The 23,483-nt window shown below is 37.3% G+C and overlaps 2 protein-coding genes across 2 annotated transcripts; one reads left to right on the plus strand and one right to left on the minus strand.

Moving 5' to 3' along the window:
• The first annotated feature begins 253 nt into the window (after nt 1-253).
• tnnt2b (troponin T type 2b (cardiac)) lies at nt 254-9,475 on the plus strand. Its single transcript, XM_076884277.1, has 13 exons — nt 254-339; nt 486-530; nt 1,903-2,101; nt 2,677-2,703; nt 2,828-2,849; nt 2,946-3,009; nt 3,111-3,227; nt 3,315-3,392; nt 3,571-3,672; nt 3,757-3,866; nt 3,999-4,089; nt 6,688-6,728; nt 9,077-9,475. The coding sequence occupies exons 3-13, from the start codon at nt 2,071-2,073 to the stop codon at nt 9,114-9,116; spliced, it is 723 nt and encodes a 240-aa protein (XP_076740392.1). The 5' UTR covers nt 254-339; nt 486-530; nt 1,903-2,070; the 3' UTR covers nt 9,117-9,475.
• Nucleotides 9,476-10,130: 655 nt separating this feature from the next.
• pkp1b (plakophilin 1b) lies at nt 10,131-22,652 on the minus strand. Its single transcript, XM_004547557.6, has 13 exons — nt 22,364-22,652; nt 20,401-20,492; nt 19,316-19,731; nt 19,057-19,204; nt 17,995-18,202; nt 16,375-16,543; nt 14,598-14,715; nt 14,015-14,191; nt 12,150-12,320; nt 11,857-12,010; nt 11,454-11,640; nt 11,196-11,280; nt 10,131-10,844 (listed from the first exon to the last, which is right to left on the minus strand). Exons 1-13 carry the CDS (start codon nt 22,554-22,556, stop codon nt 10,770-10,772), a joined length of 2,193 nt encoding a protein of 730 aa, XP_004547614.2. The 5' UTR covers nt 22,557-22,652; the 3' UTR covers nt 10,131-10,769.
• Nucleotides 22,653-23,483: the final 831 nt, after the last annotated feature.

The raw sequence follows: 23,483 nt of genomic DNA on the forward strand, positions 1-23,483 counted from the left end.
GGAGAGCTTGAGCCATGCAAGAATGTATTTGTGTGCAGACAGAAATATTTTTATAAGTATTATAGGTAACCTAACTCATGAGAAACTGAAACCTTCAGAGAGCAATAATCCTGTGCTGTTTGGTTTTACAGAGTAAAAATAGTCAAGGCAAGTCCATAGAGAATACATGTTTTCCCATTCTAGTAGATGTTATCTGCCATCTGTTTGCAGGTATGTGCCCACCCATTGTAGACATGGGCAGCTTGCCGCCATGTGATCCACTACTGGGTTTAAAAGCTTATAGCCCACAGTGAAGGACACAGTATACAATTCCCCATTGAGCCACATTGCACGAGCTGGGTAAGTCTGCATGCTTCTGTTCTGTCTTTTTAAACAATCTAACAAAATCTGTAACTATTTTATACATTTTTGTTAGATTTTGGGTTTCTCTCAGTCTGTAGAAGCCAAGTTAATAACTTGGCTTCTATGTATATTCGCATTTACAGGAACTGCATCCTAAACATGTCAGACACAGAGGATGCCGAATACGAGTAAGTACTGAATTATTTTCTGTAGAAACAAGATTGACGTTCGCAAAGTTATGCCAGCGCAAATGGAATTAAAAAGTGAAACAAAATAAAATTTTGGTCTGTTTTTTTATTTTTTCAGAGGACAACGTGAGTCATTTTGTCAGTTCTCCTAACCCATGCATGGGCTAGATAAGTTTTTGACTGTTTCTGTTTGCACTCTAGTTTACAAGCTGCAGATTCATGCAGCTGCATGTCTGCATGCATTACATAAATCCAGCTACAGTAGAAATGCCTCACCCATATTTAATTTGCCAAAGTTCATTGCTTTTCGCTGACCTTTGCTCTTTACATTGTGAAAGAGATGAATATATTATTGTTTGTTTATACAAACAATATCTATGACAACAATGCAAAATTTTGCTTTTTTTCTTTTGTCTGCCACTTTGTTGCTTTCCACTCTTCCATTTAAACATTCATCATTACTTAACACAGTGCATCTGCTAAGCTGCTGGCTTCACTGCACAGCCCACTGTATTTTTGGCATCTTGTTGCCACTGTAGAGATGGCTGCTATTCTGTAGCTTTTATGCCAGATTGACCTTTGTCCTCTGAGTCAGTCCTCTCGGTCTGAGATGTGAGATAGTTCACCTTTTATAAACATCCCAGTGGATCTGTCCTTTCCAGTCAAATGGTGCAGTGGGTCACCATTGCAGAGACAAAGGATCATACCTCTATTTCTGTCTCCTTTGTGGGGCTGTCCAACCAAGCCCATGTGAAGATTGGCTGAAACCAAGCAGCACCTGTCTCCCTCTATGGAGATAACAGTAGCTGTTAGTGAGTAATGTAGGTCAGGCTATGTTCTCAGTAGAAGCCCTTGGGGAAGGTAGCAGCAGGAGCACAATACACACGTTCGGTTTTATTCCTGTTAGAGGACCTCCCGAATGCTGGTTTGACTTACCTTCTTTTCAGGAGGCTGAGTTTCCATTTGTGCCCACAAATGTTTGATGGAATGGTTCTCCCTACAGACGTGCGGTGAGGATAGGGGGGAAAAAATCCCCAAAAACAAAACAAAAAAGCAGAATTTAAAGTACTCTGAAAACAGGGAAGCTGGTCGAAAAAGCCAAAAAGTGATTTCCCTACTTTATTGATACTTTTTGTCTTTGGTTTAAAAGGAATTTTTAAATACAGGAGTGTTATGACTAAAGCCACTTGTATTGTCTGGAACACTATCCAAAAAAGCTAGTATTTTAATTTTAATATTAACATAATAAAGTCAAGCAAAAATAAAAATATAACACAACTATAAGACAAAAGACAGCATCATAAAAAGAACTTTAACTCTATTAAAAAATGAAGTGATTTAAAATAATCAGATTTTCTTCTTACATTTTCAGGTAAGGTATTACAAAGCCATGGGACCATTATTGCAAAGTCGTGTCAAGCCTAGACTTGACAGAAGGGCTCCATCTAAGGAAAAAAATCTGCAAACTAGCTTATAGCATTTCTGTTATGTAGCTTGGAGGGGTTATCCAGATGAGCTCTAAATAACAAACTTTTCATCTATGATGGAAAAGAAGGAATTCCAAAAGTCAGGTAAAAGGAAAATAATGTGTAAAAACATTAAATGTTATTATTTTTTACAATTTTCACTAAACTAAAGTTTTATAGTTGAGAATGCACCTGAACCACAGAAAATATGTTTCTTTTCTTTAGGTGTATATTTTATAAGTGTAAGTAGTTTGTAAGTAAAGTTATACATTTTAAGTGTTAACTCAAAATGTTGCATCGATAGATAAACATTCTTTGTATGGACAGAGACTAGTAGAGACATGAAGTTGTCTTTCAAGATAATCTAAAGTAGCATGTTCTAAACTGGACAAGAAACGCTTGTATGACTGCATGGCCCTTTATATCTATCATCTCTTTGGGAGACGTTCCTCTTAACGGACTCATATACTAAGTGCTTTACGAGCCTTAGGGTCATTCCAACGCCATCATCACTGACAGCCACTTAGTGACTAAAGTGACAGTGACTAATGTTTTTGTTGCATGAAGATTTTGTGTAGGTTGTGTCTCATTATTAGGATTTCAGCTTTCATAGCTTTATGCTTTAAGCTGTGAGCTTTTTGTTTCTTTAATCAGTATTGACATTGCATATCATCTTTCAGAAGATGCCACAGAGGAAAATGAAGGAGGTACGGAAGGGTTATTTACAAAACACAGGAACTACTGTGTGTCAAAGGATAAGTGTTCTAATATTTCTCAGTGCTTTAATTTAATTTACTAAATGCTTTGATTTTTTTTATTGTGGATACACAGATGATGCAAAGCCCAAGCAAAGGTAAGAAAAGTTTTAAAATATTTGTATAAGTCAAACACAATACAATTTCCAATAAAATACACACTTAGGTACATTTTTTATTCTTGTTTTCCTTAGGCCAAATTTTGTGCCTGGCTTGGCAGCTCCCAAGATCCCAGATGGAGAAAAAGTGGACTTTGACGTAAGTTAATTTTAGGGCCAACTAAAATGAACAAATAATCCAAACACTTTTAAACTTTAGTCCTTTGTTGTTTAAATAAAATATGAGCTTGATGTTTTCAGGACATTCAAAGGAAACGAATGGAAAAAGACCTGACTGAGCTCCAGACTTTGATTGAAGCTCACTTTGAGAAGCGTAAGAAGGAGGAAGAAGAGCTTATTGGCCTCACGCAGCGTATTGTATGTTATTTTTTTCTTTTGATAGTTTCAACAACCATTTGATTGTGTTACGTTTCAACTAAAAATGTCCTTCCTTTTCAATATCAGGAGAAACGCAGGTCTGAGAGAGCAGAGGAGATGAAGATCAGAGCAGAGAGAGAAAGAGAACGGCAGAACAAACTAGCAGTAAGTGTAGTTACTACAGAGTAACATTTTCAGAACATAACAGATATTTCCTACATGTTTAAGTTGTCTAAGAATCCACAGTTGTACCTAGGAATTGTATTCAATTTGTGCAAATTCAGACACTGCCAGCAGTCAAAATAATGTGAAAAATCAAAGGTACTCTACATCATTTCAACAGGAAGAGAAAGCCAGAAAAGAAGAAGAAGAAGCCAAGAAGAGAGCAGATGACGATGCAAGGAAGAAGATGATTCTGTCCAACCTGACTTTCACTGGATACAGGGTAACAATCTAGTTTACCATTAAAGCATCTTACTATAAAGTACATGTAAAAGTGCATTTCCGCTTGTGCTTGTTTCCTTTCCAGCAAACACAGAGTGGGACAAAAAAACCAACAGAAAGAGAAAAGAAGAGAAAGATCCTGAATGATCGACGCAAAGAATTAAATATTGATCATTTGAAAGAGGACAAACTCAGGTAAAAGGACACTGTTACTAAAACACTTTACTTTCTCTTGATTTATTCAAAATATCTGTCATGTACATAAAAATGATCTTTATTCATCATCTGATCATTATACAGTAAACTGTCATAACATTTTCTCTACAGAGAAAAGGCTAAGGATCTTTGGGACTGGTTGCGCCAACTAGAGGCCGAGAAATTTGAACTTCAGCAAAAATGCACAAAGCAGAAGTACGAGGTAAAATGTCAACAGATTCTTGCTGTTGCAGCCAAAGATTTCCTCTGAGTGGACAGATTCAGGCCAAGGTGAAAACAAAACATGAAAGTGTGGTGCCTGGGAACACCCATTGCAATGAGTCACAACTGTTTTCTTATATATAATGAGTGGAACTCAGCCAAAGATCCAAAATAGAAGGGATATAGTACTCAACTAACCAAGGTTTTGGTGATTGTGACCCACACCTGTTTTCACAGCTTGGCTCGTGGATTAGGCAGAGGAACAATAGGAGGGTCCACGACCCTCTTTGGGACACTCCCAATAAGACTTAAAAATTTGAGATTCTCCACCAATTGCTCTTAGAACTGAAGAAGCTTCTCAGATGAGAGGTGAAACGTCTTCAATAAACTTAAAGAAGTCCAGATGTTTTAATGCTTGTCTGTCTTTCTGTGTTAGCCCTGCAAGAGATTCCCGGGGTATATCTGCCCTCTAGTAGCTGAGACAGGCTTTAGCCCTCGCCCCATGATGCTGATAAGCGTTAGTGAATAGATGGATGGAGATGACTGGGTCAGAGCAAGTGGTCCAAACAAGGAACAGTGGTGAACCAGTAGCATGGATGGCCAAGGCTCATTGATGCACATAGGGAAAGAAGGCTGACCCTTGTGTTGAGGTCCAACAGATGTGCTACTGTTTACATTATTGTATTTTGCACAACTCTGTTGCTTGTGAAGCTCGCACACAAGAATTTCACTCACATGTGCTGTACCAATGTACCTGCACATGTGATGTGACAATAAAAGTGATTTGATTTGATTTGATTTACTGTAACTCAAATTGCCAACAAAGCTAATGGTAATTCTTATTGCCCCTACTGGTGCCTTTGCACCACTGAAAGTGTAACGGCGGGATGCGCAGAAGAGGTAGACCCAAGAGCAGACACGGTGGAGACAGAACTAGGTTTCCAAAAATAAAGCGAACCTTTATTGCGGCTGATGGCATGACAAAAACTATAAACACAGAGTAACTAAGCGGGCTATGAAACCAGTGTTGCCAACTTAGCGACTTTGTCGCTATATTTAGCGAGTTTTCAGACCCCTTAGCGACTTTTTTTTTTAAAAAAAGACGTGAAAGCGCGTATCTCTTTTACTCTGAACAAGCAGCGGGTGCTGTAATGCAGTCAGTTCTTCTTTTACTCTTTTACTCTTATGCTGTTTTGTGGATCACAAGGTTTAAAACTACTTATAAACACACACACACAAAGTAACTCCACCAGAGTGCCTATTTCGGGTCACTTGCCGGTCCAAGCCCGGGTAAAGGAGCAGGGTTGGAATTGTGACATTAAGAAAAAACAATAATTGCTAAAAGAAATTTAATTTGTAGTTCTAAATAAACTCTAAATGCATTTAGGACGTTTTTTACTCACTTTATGTCTCTTCCACGATGTTATTTCTCTCTCCAACAACATAGGTTACAATTAGATTAGCATGACCATATATGCAAATTAGGCGATGACGTCATTTAGCAACTTCTAGCGACTTTTAGGACAGCCAATAGCGATTTTCCTTACTGAGGAGTTGGCAACACTGTATGAAACACAGTGTCACAATAAGGGAAACTACAAAAATATGAGATGAGGATAACAGATGATCTGACACTGACTGAGCGGAAACACACAGACTAAGTACACATAAGGAATGATCAAGGGAAGAGGAATCACATGGGGAAAACAACTGACAACAATTAACACAATGACAGGACAGGGGGCGTGAAACTAAATACAATGAACAAAAAACACAAGGCTCTTTCAAAATAAAACGGGAAACATAACAAGACCCAGACATGACTCGAATTTGACAAACAAAGAAAACTTGGACATGAAACATGACAGATAAACACACGAAGACTTAACCTGACAATCTGACACAGAAAACTTCACACAGGGATGAGACAAATGGGGAGCTTGATAAATCATGAACTAAAACTGTAAACTAGGCATGACAGAATGTAACTAGATAAATGAAAATAACAACAAAAACATCAAGAACCTCAGAATACTGGGTCACATGACCCAGGACCATGACAGAAAGTGCTAAAAATGGGCACATGAGGATCAGAACTGGACCACGGAGCAATGGAAGAATGTGGCCTGGTCGGATGGATCATGTTTCCTTTTACAACTGGCAGCAAGACACCAGTGATACCTGCTTGGAATCCTTGGGTCCTGCTGGATAAACAAGTACAATCCATGGAGGCCCTGCCTTGCCGCTTACAGGGCTTAAAGGATCTGTTTTTAACATCTTGGTGTCAGATACCATAGCACACCTTCAAGGGTCTAGTAGATACCATGCCTCCATGGTTCAGGGCTGTTTTGCCAGCAAAAGGGGGATCCGCAAAACATCAGCTAGGTGGTCATAATGTTATGTCTGACTGGTTTAAATTTAACCTCCACAGTTACTCTTGAAAAAAAATTGTAGTTTGATTTTCTTTCATGTTTTCCTAGTTGCACGGTTTTTATGAAGATGTGATGATTTTTATATAGTAAAGCAAATGCTAAGAAGTCAACATGTTGGTTTTTCACAGTATAGATATCAATGAACTGTTAAACTACTGTTTTCTCAGGTCACGGTGCTGAGAAATCGTGTCAGTGATCATCAGAAAATGTAAGTCTATTCTGCTGTGGTTTCTGTTGACATTGAGTAGCAAAGGTAATGTACAAAAATTAGGATTTTATTTGCTTTCTAACATATAGCATGGACTAAAGACTGCAAAGCTGGGTAGAAATGTAGAACTACAGCAAAGTAAGAGGAGAAAGTAGTAATGAAACTTATCAATAAAAGGTTTCCACCTCCTCTCATTTCACCTTCTCCCCCCCCCCCCCACTGCTTTCTAACAACAATGGTCTCCATTCTTTTGAAACAGTAGAAGAAGTAACTGTTTGTCTTGGCAACCCCTATAGTAGGGCTAAAATTTCCTGAATATATCCAGTCAAACAGGACTGGGAAAAGTGTATGCTGGCATGTCTGAAGGACACATACACACCCAAATTAAGACCATGCATATTTTTCCAGCTGACGCCATGTAGGCTTTACAATAAATATAGTGAAGGGCTGAATAAAAACTAAAAAGTTCTAATACTGGTTTTCATTCAGAATATGCAAAGCAGGAACACACCTGAGTCAATAAGAGAAAAACTTTATCAGACTGAAATAAATCTGAATTTATAAAAACCTCCATAGGTTATAAAGGTACAGGGGACACGGACTTGTGTAGCAACAACAGATAAACATAGTAGGCAGTTATTGGTTAGCACATCCCATTATACAGCTATTAAAAAGCTTTGAGTCACTCCAGTATCTGAGGGCTGCTTTTGTAGTGTGTTCTCCAACACAAATGAGTAGAGTCATGGTAATTCTATATTCAGATCATATGCACAAAAATACGCACACTGTTTATTTTTTATTCAAAAATTTTAATCACTAAAAACCTTTCACTAAAGTATTTTAACTCACCACATTCTGAAAATAATTCAAATGATAATGAAAACATAACCCTTGTAAGCTACTGAAATGCACCCAGTGTGGCATCAAGTTTGTGGAAGCCACAGGCACAAACATTTGACACGGGTCTGTAAGTATTTTGACCTTTTTTTTTTTTTAGTAATTTTGCAATTTTATCTATGTACATTGAGATTTAACAAAATATTGCACTGCATTGCAAAAATGACTTTTTCTACAGTCACCCATTTCTAAAGGCTCAAAAGTAATTTTCTGATAAATGGTTTCATGGCTAGATAAGGCCTCTTCCCTTGTTTTTCTTGACATCTTAAACATATAAAAGAGTTTATTCCTAATGTAAAATTTGCATTTAGTATCTATTCACTTTTTATTTAAAATTAGTTCCAAAGACATGTTCATGCAAGTGAGCGAGGCCATTATTAATCTGAGAGACAGCATCAAAACCCTTTGGAATGGCCTCATTAACAATCTGGTTCTTAAAAAGAAGGAATGCACTGGCCAGCTCACCAACACTAAAAAGTCTCAATGACCACACAAGACAACTAAAGAGCATGATGACAGAATTATTTCCATGGTTAAGAGAAAAAATATTTTTCAACATCAGACCCAGTCAAGAAAACTCTCTAAGAGGTTGTAGTATAATTGTCAAGATATACTTTCAAGAGACAGTCATAAATGGCCATAAAAAGGATTTAAGGTGCAAACCACTGATTACAATCAAGAGCAGGAACAGCAGCCACACAATAGGTATGAGTTCCTAGCTTGGCCAGAAAACATCTAAAAGAGTCTGAACAGTTCTGGAAAAAATCTTTAGACAGATAAAACCAGGAGTAACTTCTACCAGTATGATGGAGAGGAAAAGTAAGTAGAAGCTCTGTTCTGAAGTATATCGCATCGTCTATTAAACACGGAGGAGGCAAAGTTATGGCACAAGTGTGTATGCCTGTTACTGGAACTAGGTCACTAGCTGCAATTGATGTTTTAACTGCTGATAAAGGTAGAAGAATGAATCCTGAAGTGCACAGGGCTACACTCTCTATTCAGATTCAGTGAAATGCTGCAAAACTGATCTTAATGCAATTACTGCTTAACAGTGCAAATGGATATTGACTCGAGTTACTTCAGAAAAAGCAACCCAAGATTTTAGCAAGACAAAGAAATGTGATGTAAAAAGTCAGTGACATGAAGTTCAAATGTTAGAAAAGACACAGGTAAGCCCTAAGACAGAAAATTTACCTAAAATAATTTAAATTTCAAATGCAGCCGCAGTGACTTATTTGCATCAGTAGAATGAAATACATTTCTAAAGATCAATTCAAGGGTCAGCTCACAAGGAATGCAGCCACTCAGCCTTGCATTCAGGTTTTCACAAACAGATATACGACCAGTGGGAGTGAATACAAGGTTCAACAAGCACTACAGATGACCACCAAAAAGCTAGCCTGTGTGCTCGCTGATGTGATGATTCTCTGCTGACTTTTATTTATTCTCAGTTCAAAGGGTGGCAGGAGCAAGCGTGGCCTGAGGAAGTAACGTCTGACATCAGCTGGAGAAAAACCAGCAACATCAGCCATCCGTAAACGACTGAGAATAAGAAGCTGGATAATAATATTTTCTTAATACTTGAAAATGCAAGAACAATAAAAAAAGTACGCTCTTTTAGATGTTGTTAGTGGAATAAAGTGCATGTTAAGTTACTGATAGCAGACAGATCAGATGATGTGGTTTAACTTGTGTTCATCTGACCATGTGTAACACATAAAGATTTTTTTTTTTAAACTGAATCCAAAAGTTTAGAAAACTGACTGAAAGAAATAAGAGCAACTGAACCTATTCTGGTGTGTAGGATTTTGTGATTGCAAGAAATTTAAATAAACTTGTATCTAACAAAATGGATGTAGCATTTGTATCTGTGGCTCCAGCACTCGTGGGAACTTACAGATGAATACCAACTCTATGATAGTTATAAAAGCCACACCTGCTTTAATGAAGCCAGATTGTCGTTTTTGGCAAACTGGACTTAATAGTTTTATGTGACAGATTCCAGTTAGTTTACTTTTACTTTGCCATCCTGTTTTATTTGTGGCTTTTGACATATGACATCCACATAAGGTTGATGCATTCTCACAGTAATACAAGCTTTTTATTAATGAACACATTCAGACACAAATCTCCAGTGTACAATGAAGTGATTATTTAAAAAAAGGTCAGCTGTGCCAGAAGTCTAAATCTAAATAACACCCACGGACCCAAAATCCCCTCATGGCTGTTCAGTGGATTATGTGGTTTGAAATGTGGACGACCAAAGTTCAAATCTGGTCAACAGTTATATAATAGAGTGAGCGCAACAACAGCTGCAGTGCCTGGATTAATAAAATAAATCATAGGGGTGGAGTAAACAGAATGCGAGAGATGAGTTGCTAATCTGTCCTGAAGCATTTCAAACTGCAGTCAAGGGGTGTGACAAGACATGAATGAGATTGGAAACTTCTTCATGCTGAACCAGTGACCGTGAAAAAGGACTCAGAATTACTCAAAATTCTTGGATTACCTTTGCAGCCAAAAGAATATATTTATTTCAGCTTTATTACCAGTACTGTGTTCAATACAGCTAGCTAATTTCAAAATGGCAATCATACATATGAAATAGATGGACATCCCAACAGCAAAAGTTGTATTTACAAATAGAGATACACATCAAATGTCCTACAGCAGCAATGCTAACAGAATATCATTTATTTTTATTTGGTTATGTTATGCATTGTCAAAATTTTTTACATGTGCATTACATGCTATGACACACATTTTAGTGCAAGATGAAAGCCGAGGCATTGTGTCACTATATATTTATGCAAGCTCACGGTTCCAAAGTGAAGGCTTGGACACAAACTGTATATAAAAACATGACATGACAGCATTAAAAATGAGAAAAGCAAATAAAAGTGTGCACTTTCTGCATTTTCGCTCTTATTGTACTAGACTTTCACCCATATTCCAACAAGGAAACAGAAATTTACATCATATAAAAGATCATGTAGTGATTTGTTCATGGATGCACTATGTGGAGTTTATGGATGAAATGGGAAATGTTGCAACTCTGCTTCTGTGATTTTATGTCCTGTGGGTGTGTAGACACATTGCAGGTGAGTTACTTCACTGAACAACTTTCAGAGGTCTGATAAGCTGTTAATCAACAACCTGAAGTGACCGCTGTACCGCCATGGTGATGTCATTCACAAATAAGGACTTGCTCATCCCTTGCTGCAGGATAAATAGTTAAATATAAATGAGTGTTCTGCATCGGTCAATACACTCGTCTAACAGTAAGTGGTGCATTCAACTCAAACATTTACCTCATTTGCTTTAATGGCAAAGGTAAAAAATGATTTATCTTGACAACAAACATGTGCAAACAAAGTCCCCCAAGTGATTTATAAAACCTGAGCTGCGGGATTCCTCGGCTACATCACTCATGTCTCAGTCGTTTTTAAGCTGGCATTTTAATCCTTCAATCTTTCTACATGTGATTCTCACAAATACCTGAGGGAGGTGTGGAGTCTAAGGTAAGATAATCGGAGGACACACCCAAACATGACAGATCTTAGCACTCACCCGTTTCAGGAAGCTTTGTAAATCTTTGTCTGACCAAAGTTTGCAGAGAAACAGGGCTGACGCTTTGCTGGATTTAGGGAAGTATCTATGAGAGAGGGGAAGGAAGTGTTTAAACTGGATTGAAAGCATGTACATTTTACAAAAACAAATTCCAAACAAATCATAGATATTCCTCACAGCTTAAATAAACCTGTTTGTTTATTTATTTAAGTCATATACAAACCACCAACTTCTCTGCAGTTAAACAAAGAATCTTACATGTTTTTGCTGAGATCGTTCAGGGAGCTTATCAGCTTGTTGTTTAATAAGTTCTTGTTCATCTCGGGATTCCTCATAAACAGGCAGCTGGCAGCCTGGCAGGCCATGGCAAGAGTATCATCAGATTCATTCCCTCCCGTGGTGCCATTGCTGAGGATCACCAGCAGCTCTGGAAGCCCTTTACGACCTTTAATGATAAGATAAACAAAATCCCCTCACTGTTTAACACAAACTAACTTTTGTAAAGCTGCAAAGAATTTTTCAGGATGATAAATTTCACAGTAAAGACTATTCTATTGTTTTAGGATGATAAAATTAAGAGTAAAATGCCTTTTGTTTAGATTTAAAATAAAGTACACAATAAAGGCAAATACAAAGATTTTGAATTAAAACCAATTCTTACTGATGGCACTGTGCAGGACAGGGTTCTTTGTCAAGTTGGCTATTAAATCCACTGTGCTCCTCTGCAGGTTGACTTTTTTTGAATTCAAGAGGGGACTGATAACCTGAAGCCCATTCAGTTTCTGTACAATGGTTTGACCAATTGCCCTGGAAACCTGTGAATACAAGAGCCCATATCAGCCTCTGAACTCAGCAAATGACATGACAGTTGTAGATGCAACCAAAATTAAGTTTAAAAGACAAGTGAAAATTTTATCAGTGTTAGACAGCTATTTGTAACATATTTCTCCTTACGAGGCCTTCCTGTGCAGTGAGACTCTGCAATATTCCACAACAGGCTTCCCGTGTTTCTTCTCGCTGGCTAGAGCCAAGCAAAAACAGGTAACTCTCCAGGGTTTTGGAATGAAACAGCCAGCTTGCCCCAGCAGGTTGTGACTCTTCAATAACTGGGAAGTCAAAATGATACTGGACAAGAAAGAGAGCAAGATCTTTATCTATCTCTGGCCTACTAAATTGTCCTCCATAAATGAGTTGAAAAAGCATTTTTTAATCTCTAAATGCAGGTGATTCTTTTTAAGTAGTGGAGACTCACAGTGTGCATAACAATTTTTGCAGGAACATGAAGTAAATCTGGGCAATTCAGAAAAAAGTGATGGTATTGAATGCAATACGGCAGCGGTCCCCAACCCCCGGGCCTCGGACCGGTACCGGTCCGTGAGTCGTTTGGTACCGGGCTGCAAGAGTTGAGGCTCAGGTGTGAAATGTATGGTTTTCAGGGTTTTTATCGGTTTTCAGCATTATTTTGTTATCGTTTTTATCGTTAACTCGGTTTTCCTGGGTCTTTTCAAGTGTGTTATGAATAAATCGTCTTTTTTTCGGTACCGGTACTAGTTTTATTTTGTTGTATTTATCTGCGACACCTTAAAGGCCGGTCCGTGAAAATATTGACGGGCATAAACCGGTCCGTGGCGCAAAAAAGGTTGGAGACCGCTGCAATACGGTACTACATGTTGAAACCCATCCTGCGTGCTCTCCTTATTAATGTGCCTATTTGGATTTTTTTTTATACAGCACATTTTATCACAGATGATGTCAATGTACTTTAAGTTAAAGGAAAAATCATGAGTAAAAATGCAGAAAAAAAGCCATTTCATCACAGGGTCAAGTACACCACACAACAATTCATCCCTCCACCCCCAAAAATCATGTAGCAACTCTACAAAACGTTTAATACAATTTTGTTTATTGGTAAAAGATTTACTTTAGAGGTCTGTTTGGGTTATAAGCCAACCGTGAAAGAGAAAGTTAGAGATGTACCAAGGGGACACGCCTTTACGAGATTTGAAGACTATTAAAAGATTTCTCAGTCTCTGTTGTGACTATTGGATTAGTCATTTCCGTGCATGTCTAAGAACTGTGGTTTTTTGCTTTTTGAGTAAACATTTTTTAAATAACTATTGAGATGGTGAGATGGAGATATAAACCATTTTCTAAGCATCAGTTTCAGATACACTGAAAAAAACATTGATTTTAAGTAATTTTTCAACTTTACATGTAATTTTGTTGCATGAGTAAAATGTAAAACAATACATTTAATAGAATCTGGTCAAATTAAATTAACTTGATCGGTATGCTATGTGTATTTCTCTTATTGATTAATTATTTGAATAAATAAACCTTTGCGTTTAGTTCTATTCAGGATAAAAAATTTATGTTCTTTAAGTGCTAATATGCTTTTCAGGTGATGTGACTTTAAAAACTGACATACAAACCCAAACTAATTTTGAAGATTCTGTCTCTTAGTTTATTTTGGTTTTTTTTTTTTTACAAGGACATGTCAGTTTTGTTTTGAATTAGCTCTAAACGTTTTATCAAATGAGCAACAGACTGAAGTATAAGGTTACAATTATCACAGACATTTAGGAGCCAGATCGGAAAGTTTCCCACTGTCACTGTCAATTTCAAACACTGGAATTATTAATGACTTCTATAATGTTGGCGCAAGTGATAAATCATTTGTCACCCTTCCAGCAGAGGGGAAAGGTAGGAACAACAGGTTCTGTCTAGACTGACAGGTACTTGTAGGCACTTTTTAAACTACTTCTGATAGTTCAAAAGTACTACTTAGGACTTTATTCATTCTAATATGTCTTTCTCACCTCACGTTCTAGTGATTTGCTCCGAGTGCTGAAACAACCGATGGGACTGATATTGTCCTGGCTGTTGCTCCTGTATATGTTTTTACCCAAAGCATTGATCCTGATGAACAGCTCAGGAGCCTCGGCCTCCAGCTGGAATGTCAGATTGTGCAGGATGCACACACAGTTTTCGGCTGACTGATTTCAACAGGGGAAAACATAGAGACGATAACAGTCATACACATGTGCAATGTAAACTAATAAAAAAGATGAATTCAAATGAATTTTTATTGACATAGCACCTAATCAAAACATTTGCGTCAAGGCGCTTTATACTGTAACCCTACAATAATAAACATAGAATAATGGAGACAGATTTTCAATAATTATAATAATTACATCATGAGTTATTATGGAAAATTACTGTAAAATGACAGATGGTTCTTTAAGATCATTTGATTACATAACAAAACAAAAAATAGCCCTTTTTGAGAACTTTCTAGGTTCTAAAAACATATGTACAAGCTGAACACAGCAGTTACCCTGCTTTCTCTATAGTATGTTATGCCAAACTTACATATACAATGCTTTTCACACAGTTTACCTCATCATCTTCTTTTCCTGTTTGCACACACTCTTTGATATAAGCGACCAAACAGTCGATCAGACTCCGACATTTTCTCATTGTCTGTCTGTAGCTTTGCTTAGAACTGCTGAGGTTTCTGTTGAAATTAAAACACAAGATACATGCTAATTAGACACCCCAGAGTAAGAAATACTGTTGGCAAACCCATCTACTTTTTAATATTGGTAAAAATGTGAAAGTACAAGCAAAGTATATAAATACTTTACTCAGTCATTGTATGTACTCCACTGTGTTTATCTGTCAGACTAAAGCAGTTACACAAGGCCTCAGAAAAGGTATCAAGAATTCCCTTGAAAGAAATCACATCTAAGAACAATCGAACCTTACCTTAAAAGTAAACAATGTTAATCCTGTACAGTCATTATTAAAACAGAAAATAAACAGCTGCAATGTAGAATAATACAGGAAGTCAGGCAGGTGCTTTAGATTGGAGTCATGTTTTTAGCTGATACCCTATCATACTCTACGTTATTAGATTACAATGTATTACCAACAATTACAACAGACCTCTGAAGACAATCCTTCAAAAGCAGCAACCCCAATGAGTCATTGAGCAACCCTGATAAAGAAGCTAGCTTACCTTAAAAAAACCTCATACATATTTTTTAAACACATGTTCAAATTGACTCAAACAGATTTTTGAGTTAATAAACTACCTTGTGTGCATCCATTATAACAATGGAACAACAATACTCAAGAAGGCTGTAGTGTTTAAATAATGTTCAGTTGTTACTAAGGGGCCAAAGGCGTGCAAAGATGATATCCCAGAAACCCTCAGCAGCCAGAACTGTTCATGCAAGGCAGGCTGGATCTACGTTTTTATGCTGTTTACAGCAAATTCTGACACTACCATTTAAGTGTTGCAGTAGGGATCAAGACAGACCAGAAAACATTTTTTCCAATGTTCTTTTATCCAATTTCAGTGAGTTTGTCTACACAGTAGCCTCAGTTTCTTATCCAACAGGAGTGCAACCTGGTGTGGACTTCTGCTGTTATAGCCCATGTGCTTTAACATTCGATGTACTACGGTTTCAGAGGTGATGTTCTTCAGGCCATGGTTGTATCAAGTGGTTATTTGAGTTTCTGTTGCTTCATTAGCTGAAAGAAGCCAGGGCATTCAACTCTGTTCTGAGCCATCAAGAAGGCTCACTGGATATTTACCCTTTCTTGGACCATTCTCTGTAAATCCTAGAGATGGTTGTGTGAGAAAATTCCAGTAGATCAACAGTTTATGAAATACTCAGACCGGCCCATCTGCCCACAACCATGCCACACTTGAAGTCATTTTTCCTCTCCATTCTGATGCTCAGTTTGAGCTTCAGCAGATCCTGTTAATTGTGTCTACAAACCTGAATGCACTTAGTCGCTGCATGTAACTGGCTGATAGGATATTTATGTTAAGTAGTGGAATAGGTGTACTTAAAAAGGTGCCTGGTCAGTGTATAATCTGTAAATCTCACCTCCATAATGATTATTTAAGACCTCTCACATGTGAAGGAAGCCAACTCTTACACAGTTTTATGCTGCCTTTGGTTTATCACCAACCTTCTCTATCTCATATCATTATAACCCAGTAAAATAAATCAGTAATTAAGGAAAACAATTATAAAAGATTGTTACATAATGCAAACTTTACTGGTTGTTTGATATGTATTCACTGCTCAGAAACACCAAACAGTAAAGGAAAAGCAATGAATTCATTGGTGATGCTCCGCTAGAACACGCTTCTTCTTACCTAAGACATCCTGTGGTGTGAAAAAAGATGTCAGCATCTTTACTGTTCCCATTGAGCTGGTTGGGACCTGTTGTGTAAGGAAGAATTACACGCTCCATTAAAACGGGCAGTGCACTCTTCAACAGCTCTGGCTTCAGATGGTCTACAGAAGACAGATTCCACAGAAGACCTGGAAAGATAAGGAAACATGACCGTTTAGATCAAAATGTCAATCAACACTCAAAAAAAATGAAATTGGGTGGTTGTTACATTTACAAAATTCAAACTTGTAATGTGAACAAAATAATTTCGTGTTTCTGTGGTGAATGTAATTAAATCATGTAGGATCTGCATGAAATCCAGCAACTTAATTTATTCTTGTTGAGATGACATGATACAATCTAGTAAGAGTGGTTAGTTGCCTGTATTCACAAAATTCACAAGCTCACACAAGAGTTCAAACCACAGGAAAATCACTAGGGTTAGAAGAGACAGACAACAATACACACACTACGTATATGCCTTAGCTATTTATTGCGGTTTAACCTGGACAAGGACAAAAACGTAAAGAAAATTCTATATAAAGCCTCGTAATCATAGTTTCCCTATTTTTTTAAGTCTAGATTGACAGCTCGGTGGCACAGTGGTTAGCACTGTTGCCTCGCAGCAAGAAGGTCTTGCAGTGGGTTCTCTCTGGGTACTCTGGTTTCCTGCCACAGTTAAAGTCATGCATAAGTTAGGTTAATTGAAGTTTCTAAAATATCTGTGAACATGAGTGCAAATGGCTGTCTGTATCTCTGTGATAGACTGGCGACCTGTCCAGTACTCTGACTGCCACCCTATCACATCTGGGATAGGCCCCAGCATCACTGTAACCCTGGTAAAGATAAGAGGAGTGCAAGTTATTATAAATCCATTAACATTTTATGTTAACCAGACTCTAGACTTTGTTACACTTTGTTGAACACTCCAAAAAAACAACTCTTTAAATGAACGTAAAATGATTTCCACATTAATAAATGGCTTTCTATCACGATTAAGCATTTTTGTTGCACTAACGTAATTTGCATGGGTTGGATCAACTCAATTAAATTAAGTTGGACTCAACTGTAGTAAAACAGTTGAATCATCATTAATTAATCAAGTTAGTCCAACTCAAGTACATCAAGTTGCAATAACAGAATTGCATAATGCTAAAATAAAGCAATTTAAATACGTGGAAATTCTTTCCATGATTTTTTTATGTTCATTCAAAGAGTTATTTTTTTGAGTGAAATAGTCAATCACTGCCTGTCGCAAAAATATAAAAGAATTCATGCTGATTTTATAGGTTTAGGTTTATATATGTATTTGGCTGTTTTCTCAACTGTTTTACTATTTTACGTGTTATTCAGATGCAATCATAGAGTTAACTGTTCCTTCTTCAACACATTTACAGAATCCTTGTTTAACTGCACCTAAATGAAAGCCGTTTGGGTAGTTTCCTCTGAAAAACAGTAAACATATATAATGTGCCAGAACTTGATGAGTATGTAAACACTGTTATGTAATACTACACACCAGTGGCTCCCTGTCAGACTTGTTTGGTTAGGTGTGTGTCCGTTTGTATAGAGGTGCATATTTCAGTGTGATAATATTTACCTGTCAGTTGTTTCTGTAGCTCTAAAGAGTTTGCATCTTTGAGCAGAGCAGCAGCCTGCGTGATGCCACCGCAGCGCTGTATCTCCTCTTTGTTTTTCTCGTTTTTGAAGGACAAGTTACGAAGAGCAGCTGAGACTGTAGAGGTGACTTGCAAACTGGGACTGTGCAGCAGATTCACCAACGGAGGAATGCCATTAAGCTTTAAGACCTGTGGGAACACATGACTTCAGGTTAAGTGCAGCTTGGAATCATTTTTTTGTTAGAAAGAAAATGATTTTTGTTCAAGGTTCAAGGTTCTTTATTTGTCACATGCATAGTTATACAAGTATAACACACAGTGAAATGTAGCCTGACACGCTCCTCGACATGTGCAAAAATGGGGGGGGGGGGGGTGTAGAGGAAGAACATTATATATATATATATACATACATACAGTATATACACTGGGTGAATGTGCAGTAGTAGCAGCAAGCAGGTGAATTCTGTACATTAATATGAATAGACATCTGACTATTTTACAGGATAGACAATATAAACATATTTAAAATTAAAGGAATTGAAATGTACATTGTGCCTTGGTGATCATTTAGTATTGAATCCATGTGAAGCTTAATATAAAATGATTGCATTATTAAAGACCATAAAGTACATTTTAACAATGGTATAATTTAACGGCTACTCAGCATTTGCTGTAATTGGAAATTGCATTCACTGCTACTACAAATCCAATAAAGCGTCACTGAATAAATTATGACTGAAATCTGAAGGATTTTAAGTTTAACTGGTTTTGGTAATATGCCAGTTGCAATTTTTTAGAGTATCAAATAAAAGATTATTTATATAGCACCACATCACAAAAGTCAGCTGAAGGTGCTTTTTACTGTAACACAAGTGATTCATATTCCATGTATTTCCTTCACCTTTGTCATTTGCCATGTCTCATAAAAGCAATACTGATCCAGGTTACACTTAGGAGGAAATGATAAGCATTCCAACACCACAGCAAGATAAGATAAAAACATATGAACATATTAAGAACATATTAAGAATGAGGTAAGCTACCTCCTCTTTAGCTTTGTCGTCAATGAAAGTGTTGTGCTGGATGTAGGAAGCTCCACAGTGCTGATACGTCTCCTCATCACTGGCTAGATAGTCCACAGCCTCCTTCATAGTAATATCAACTTTATCAATTTTGGCATTTCCATCGGAGCTGTGAAAAAAATATTTAGATATTTGTTTTTTTATTAGCAATTTTGTTTAATCATAACATAAAATTTAAATGTGAAATTCAGGAAATGATAAACTGTATTTTCCGACTCACCCAGAATCCATTTTGCTTTTGAATGAAGGCTCGGTAACGATCAGCTTTGGGGCTTTAACTGTGTCTATTCGGCTGTATATGAACTGATTGTTTGCTTTAGTCTGACCATTTGCAGCATACTGTGGTGGGGGTACCGTGGTCCTCGTTATAAACTGGCTGGTGGCTCTTTGTGACCTGCTGGCACCAGTCTTCATGGTTTGGATTCTCTTTGATGGGCCCGAACGCGATGGTACAGTGCGCTGATGTAATACCAGATTGGGCTCGCTGCGGCTGCTGTTGCTCTGACCGGCTCCCATAGGCCCAACAGGGGCATAGTGACTCTTATATTGATAGGCAGAAGATACTGTGTATCTGTTCGCACTGGATCCCTGGGAGATGTTGGCTTTTTGCTGGGTACTGTTTTTCTCATAGCTGAGCTGCAGAGCCACAAAAAAGATACATGTGTTTGCAATCAAATATATCACTGTGTCACGAAGACTTATTTTACCAGCACTGAGACTCGCATGGAGCAAATCAAACTGTGAAAGAACATTTTGGTTTTTGGCAATGCAGGTAAGATTTTAGAAGGTTTGGGTGTTGAGCAAAAATTACCCCACAAGACTTGTCTCTAAAAATATTCTGACTCTGGAATGATTCCAAAAATACACGTAAACAAAAATAAGGAAACAAGATTAAACTTGATGTGCGATTTTGAATCCAACCCTCAAAGGGTTAATGATTGACCATTGTTACACAATTTCGTTCTCAGCAAGTCCCACAATGTGTCTCAGTGGAATATTTCATTCACCCACTATCTGATGGTTGATTTAAGAATTCCTTTATTTTTTTAAAATATAAATAAATTTTTGATAATAGTGCCACTAATTAAACAACGAAAACAATAATAATAATACTAATAAAAGAAGATGATATAATGTATGTGGTATTTTTTTTTAATTTAATACAGTCTAAAATAAGGCTCTAATATAAATAATGTCTTTTGGTAGTTTTTTGCCACAATTCCGAAAATGTCAGGAAGCATTCCTAAATGTCACAAAATATTTGTGTTTACAAATAGTGAAAAAAAAAGATATTCATAATCTTACACTTCTAGAGTAGCCATTCTTGAGAAGCATAATTCCATTTGTGCTCTGCGGTGATTTCGGAATTTCTTCAAACACAGAGTCATACGAAGGGCCTGAGGAGAAATGTAGACATTCTGAAGCTGTAAAACAGTACAATAATCACCTGATTTATGATCACTAATTTACAGCATTTGCCTTTAGCAAAATAAGTTAAGCTTCTTGTTTCCTGTCAGCATATCTGATGTAGTGTTTATGCATAAATTTACCGTGCTGATAGAAAAAAGAAGGAAATGAAATAAAAGTTAGACAACACTTCAGCCTAGTAGAAAGCAGTGGCCTTAAGTGGGAGCATAAATATATCAGCGTCTATAAGGGTTCTTGTCTTTAAACATGTAACGGTCACACTGGAACTCTCATTTTATGAATTCTGTGAGAAAGTAACACTACACATGTGACATCCACTAACTTTTGGTTTCTTCCTGAAAGAAAGCTTCACCGCGCGCTCTCTTTTAACTCTATTACGCCTTTCCTCATAACACCCACATAACTGATTGCACTCTGTTAGTTAGTTAGGCTGCTGAACAAGTGTCCATTTGTTTACTGACCTTTATGTGCACACTCTGCAGACTGTGTTGTGCTGGACTTGCTTGCTGACATTACTCAAATTATTTCTGAAGTGCATCCTATTGTAGCTCTGTAAGGTCAGTTTTGCAGTATTTGCGGTTCATAACAATCTTACGTTTGTCTTTAAAGCTATACAGGCTTCTATTGTCATTTCTATTGCACCGATACTCTGAATCCCCAGTTTGTGAATTGTATTTAGGTTATGTAGCGTCTCTTATAAAAATCCAATCTTTGTTAAATGTTATATTGTGAATAAATATTATTTCCTCCCCACACTTTTTATAGTAAATGAACATTTGTCATACTTCCTGTGGTATAGTAAAGCTGAGCTATGTCAAAAACAACATCTATAATAACTTAAATAATTTGCACCTATCTTTCTTATTTCAAAATATTTCTTATATTTCAAACACAGGTATGTGATTTGCTTGTGTTGTTTCTTTTTTTGTAGTAGCAGTAGATATGATTTAAAAGTACACAGATCAGAGGTGACATTAATATTTCTTTGCAGTTTATGCTGTACATTCAGTTGCACAACCAGTACATTTTGTTAACAAAAAAGCCTAACTTATGTTTAAATGCCTTCTCAGTACTACTGGGGGGAAAACAGGATGAAAACAAGAATACTGAAGCCTTTAAGCAATTTATCAGTTATTTAAAAAAAAAATTATATCCTGATGCAAGGGGTCTCCTCTCCTGACCTGACGATGCACCCATGGAACACAAGGGCTCAATGATCAGATGAATAAGCATGAATATGCAACAAATCAAATGCTATCTTAATTCAAAGCTGACGTTGAGCTGATGTCGAGTACTCTCCAGCACAATCAAACACTATGCATCAGGTAATCTTTCAGAAAAATATTAGAATCCAGAGACTTGGAGAACCAATAGCAAGGCATTCTAAGACTGATTCTCTTGTTATAACCATAACAAAAAGTCCTTTTTTTCATTTTGCTTTGATGCATTGTATTATTCAGCTTGAGCTACAGTTTCTCTGTAATTAAAAACAGAATATTATCAACAAAAACATCTACAAATGATTATCATATTAATATGAAGTTTTGGTTTATGTTGGCTTCATATTCGAACATAAAAAGTTATGAATTTCGTCTTGAGGGACTAAGGAGAGATGGTTTTGTGTTCTGTATAGACCTTAAACGGCGAAACCCAAACGAGGGAAACACGTTTCTTGAATGGCTTTCTATACGCTAGCCTTTGAGTCCTGAAGAAGACGACAGGGTCAACGTTTTTAACTGCTTTCTTTCACTTTCAGGCTCACAATCTCCAAGATCTCCTCCTTGATACTCCTAAGCGTCCAAAGCTGTATCTGTGCTCTGGGTGTCGTGGCTGATCTTACTTGTTGGAGACAAAGAAGTAGATCCACTCCTGCTGCTGGTGCTGGACTTCGACTTTGTCCGCTTCATACTTTGAACTTGCTCCAGGACACGTTGCTGTGCGCTTCGGTTCTGGTTAACCGACGGCATCGCAAGTGACGTGTCGTCCACATTCCCGATGGAAATGACAGATTTAAACGGGTTTCCTTTCGACATTTTTCTAAATGTCCCGACGGCTCCGCGGGAGATAAGTGAAATTCGACAGCCGCCGAACGTGCAGTCTGAAGAAAGCGCACCTTGCCCTGCCCTGCGCAATAAACCGCGCCCATACGGACACAATAGGACAACAGGACCGCCGTAGCGTGACACTTTTACTTTTTTCTGTTGTTTTAACATATACGTATAAGAAACAGTCTGGCAAAGAACATAACATAGGCGCGTTTAAAGTACTGGAAAATAATAACAGTGAAGCAGTCTATTTGTCATCGAATATTTCTACTTTATGTAACTTCGTTGTAGTTGCAGTTATGCTGCAAGTAATTATTCACCTAGAAATGAATGCCAGGTTTAGTTTTTGTTTAACCAAAGCCTATGACAACGAGAGAAAATACTAGATTTAAAGCACACATTTCAGCAAAGTGAACTTGTATACACACACACACACACACTGTTTGAACTGAAAAGGTCAATAGACACTCACTCAAAAGATATCTGCTTAAAAACAATCACAGGAGTAAAAACTGAATAACTGAGTGATTAAATGTTGTGTTGTTTGTGTCATGGAAACAAGACTTTTGTTGCCAACTAAAGTCAAGCAAATAAGGAGAAGGAAAAAGAAAGTGTTGAGTGAGGTTAACCCATGTTTAGACCTGTTCACACGCTCTTTTTCCTCCTCCTTGAGCACAGAGAAAGCCAGAAAAGGCTGCAATTTCTACAGCATGCTGCAAAAGAAATAAAAGTATTAAACAAAACAGTTGACTTTGTTGACTTATATTGTGTGCAATATGTCCCATAACAGGATAATATAACTTGACTAATAATAACTCACAAGAGAAAGCACAACTGGTAAGGTGCTACTTACTTGTTTGCTAAAATTTACAATACAAGTTCCTTTTGCACAACAAAAGTCTGTAAATAGCCTTT

The sequence above is a fragment of the Maylandia zebra genome, linkage group LG5 (assembly GCF_041146795.1).
Source record: "Maylandia zebra isolate NMK-2024a linkage group LG5, Mzebra_GT3a, whole genome shotgun sequence".
Classification (NCBI taxonomy): Eukaryota; Metazoa; Chordata; class Actinopteri; order Cichliformes; family Cichlidae; genus Maylandia; species Maylandia zebra.

Bases quoted from the DNA above. Each gene is read 5' to 3' on its own strand.
- tnnt2b (XM_076884277.1), top strand. From the start codon at position 2,071: ATGATGGAAAAGAAGGAATTCCAAAAGTCAG. The intron at 3,673-3,756 runs GTAACAATCTAG...TTTCCTTTCCAG, and splicing joins TGACTTTCACTGGATACAGG to CAAACACAGAGTGGGACAAA. The intron at 6,729-9,076 runs GTAAGTCTATTC...ATTTATTCTCAG, and splicing joins GTCAGTGATCATCAGAAAAT to TTCAAAGGGTGGCAGGAGCA.
- pkp1b (XM_004547557.6), bottom strand. From the start codon at position 22,556: ATGTCGAAAGGAAACCCGTTTAAATCTGTCATTTCCATCGGGAATGTG. The intron at 19,732-20,400 runs GTAAGATTATGA...GTGGCTCTGCAG, and splicing joins AGAATGGCTACTCTAGAAGT to CTCAGCTATGAGAAAAACAG. The intron at 14,716-16,374 runs GTAAGAAGAAGC...TAATTTCAACAG, and splicing joins CACACCACAGGATGTCTTAG to AAACCTCAGCAGTTCTAAGC.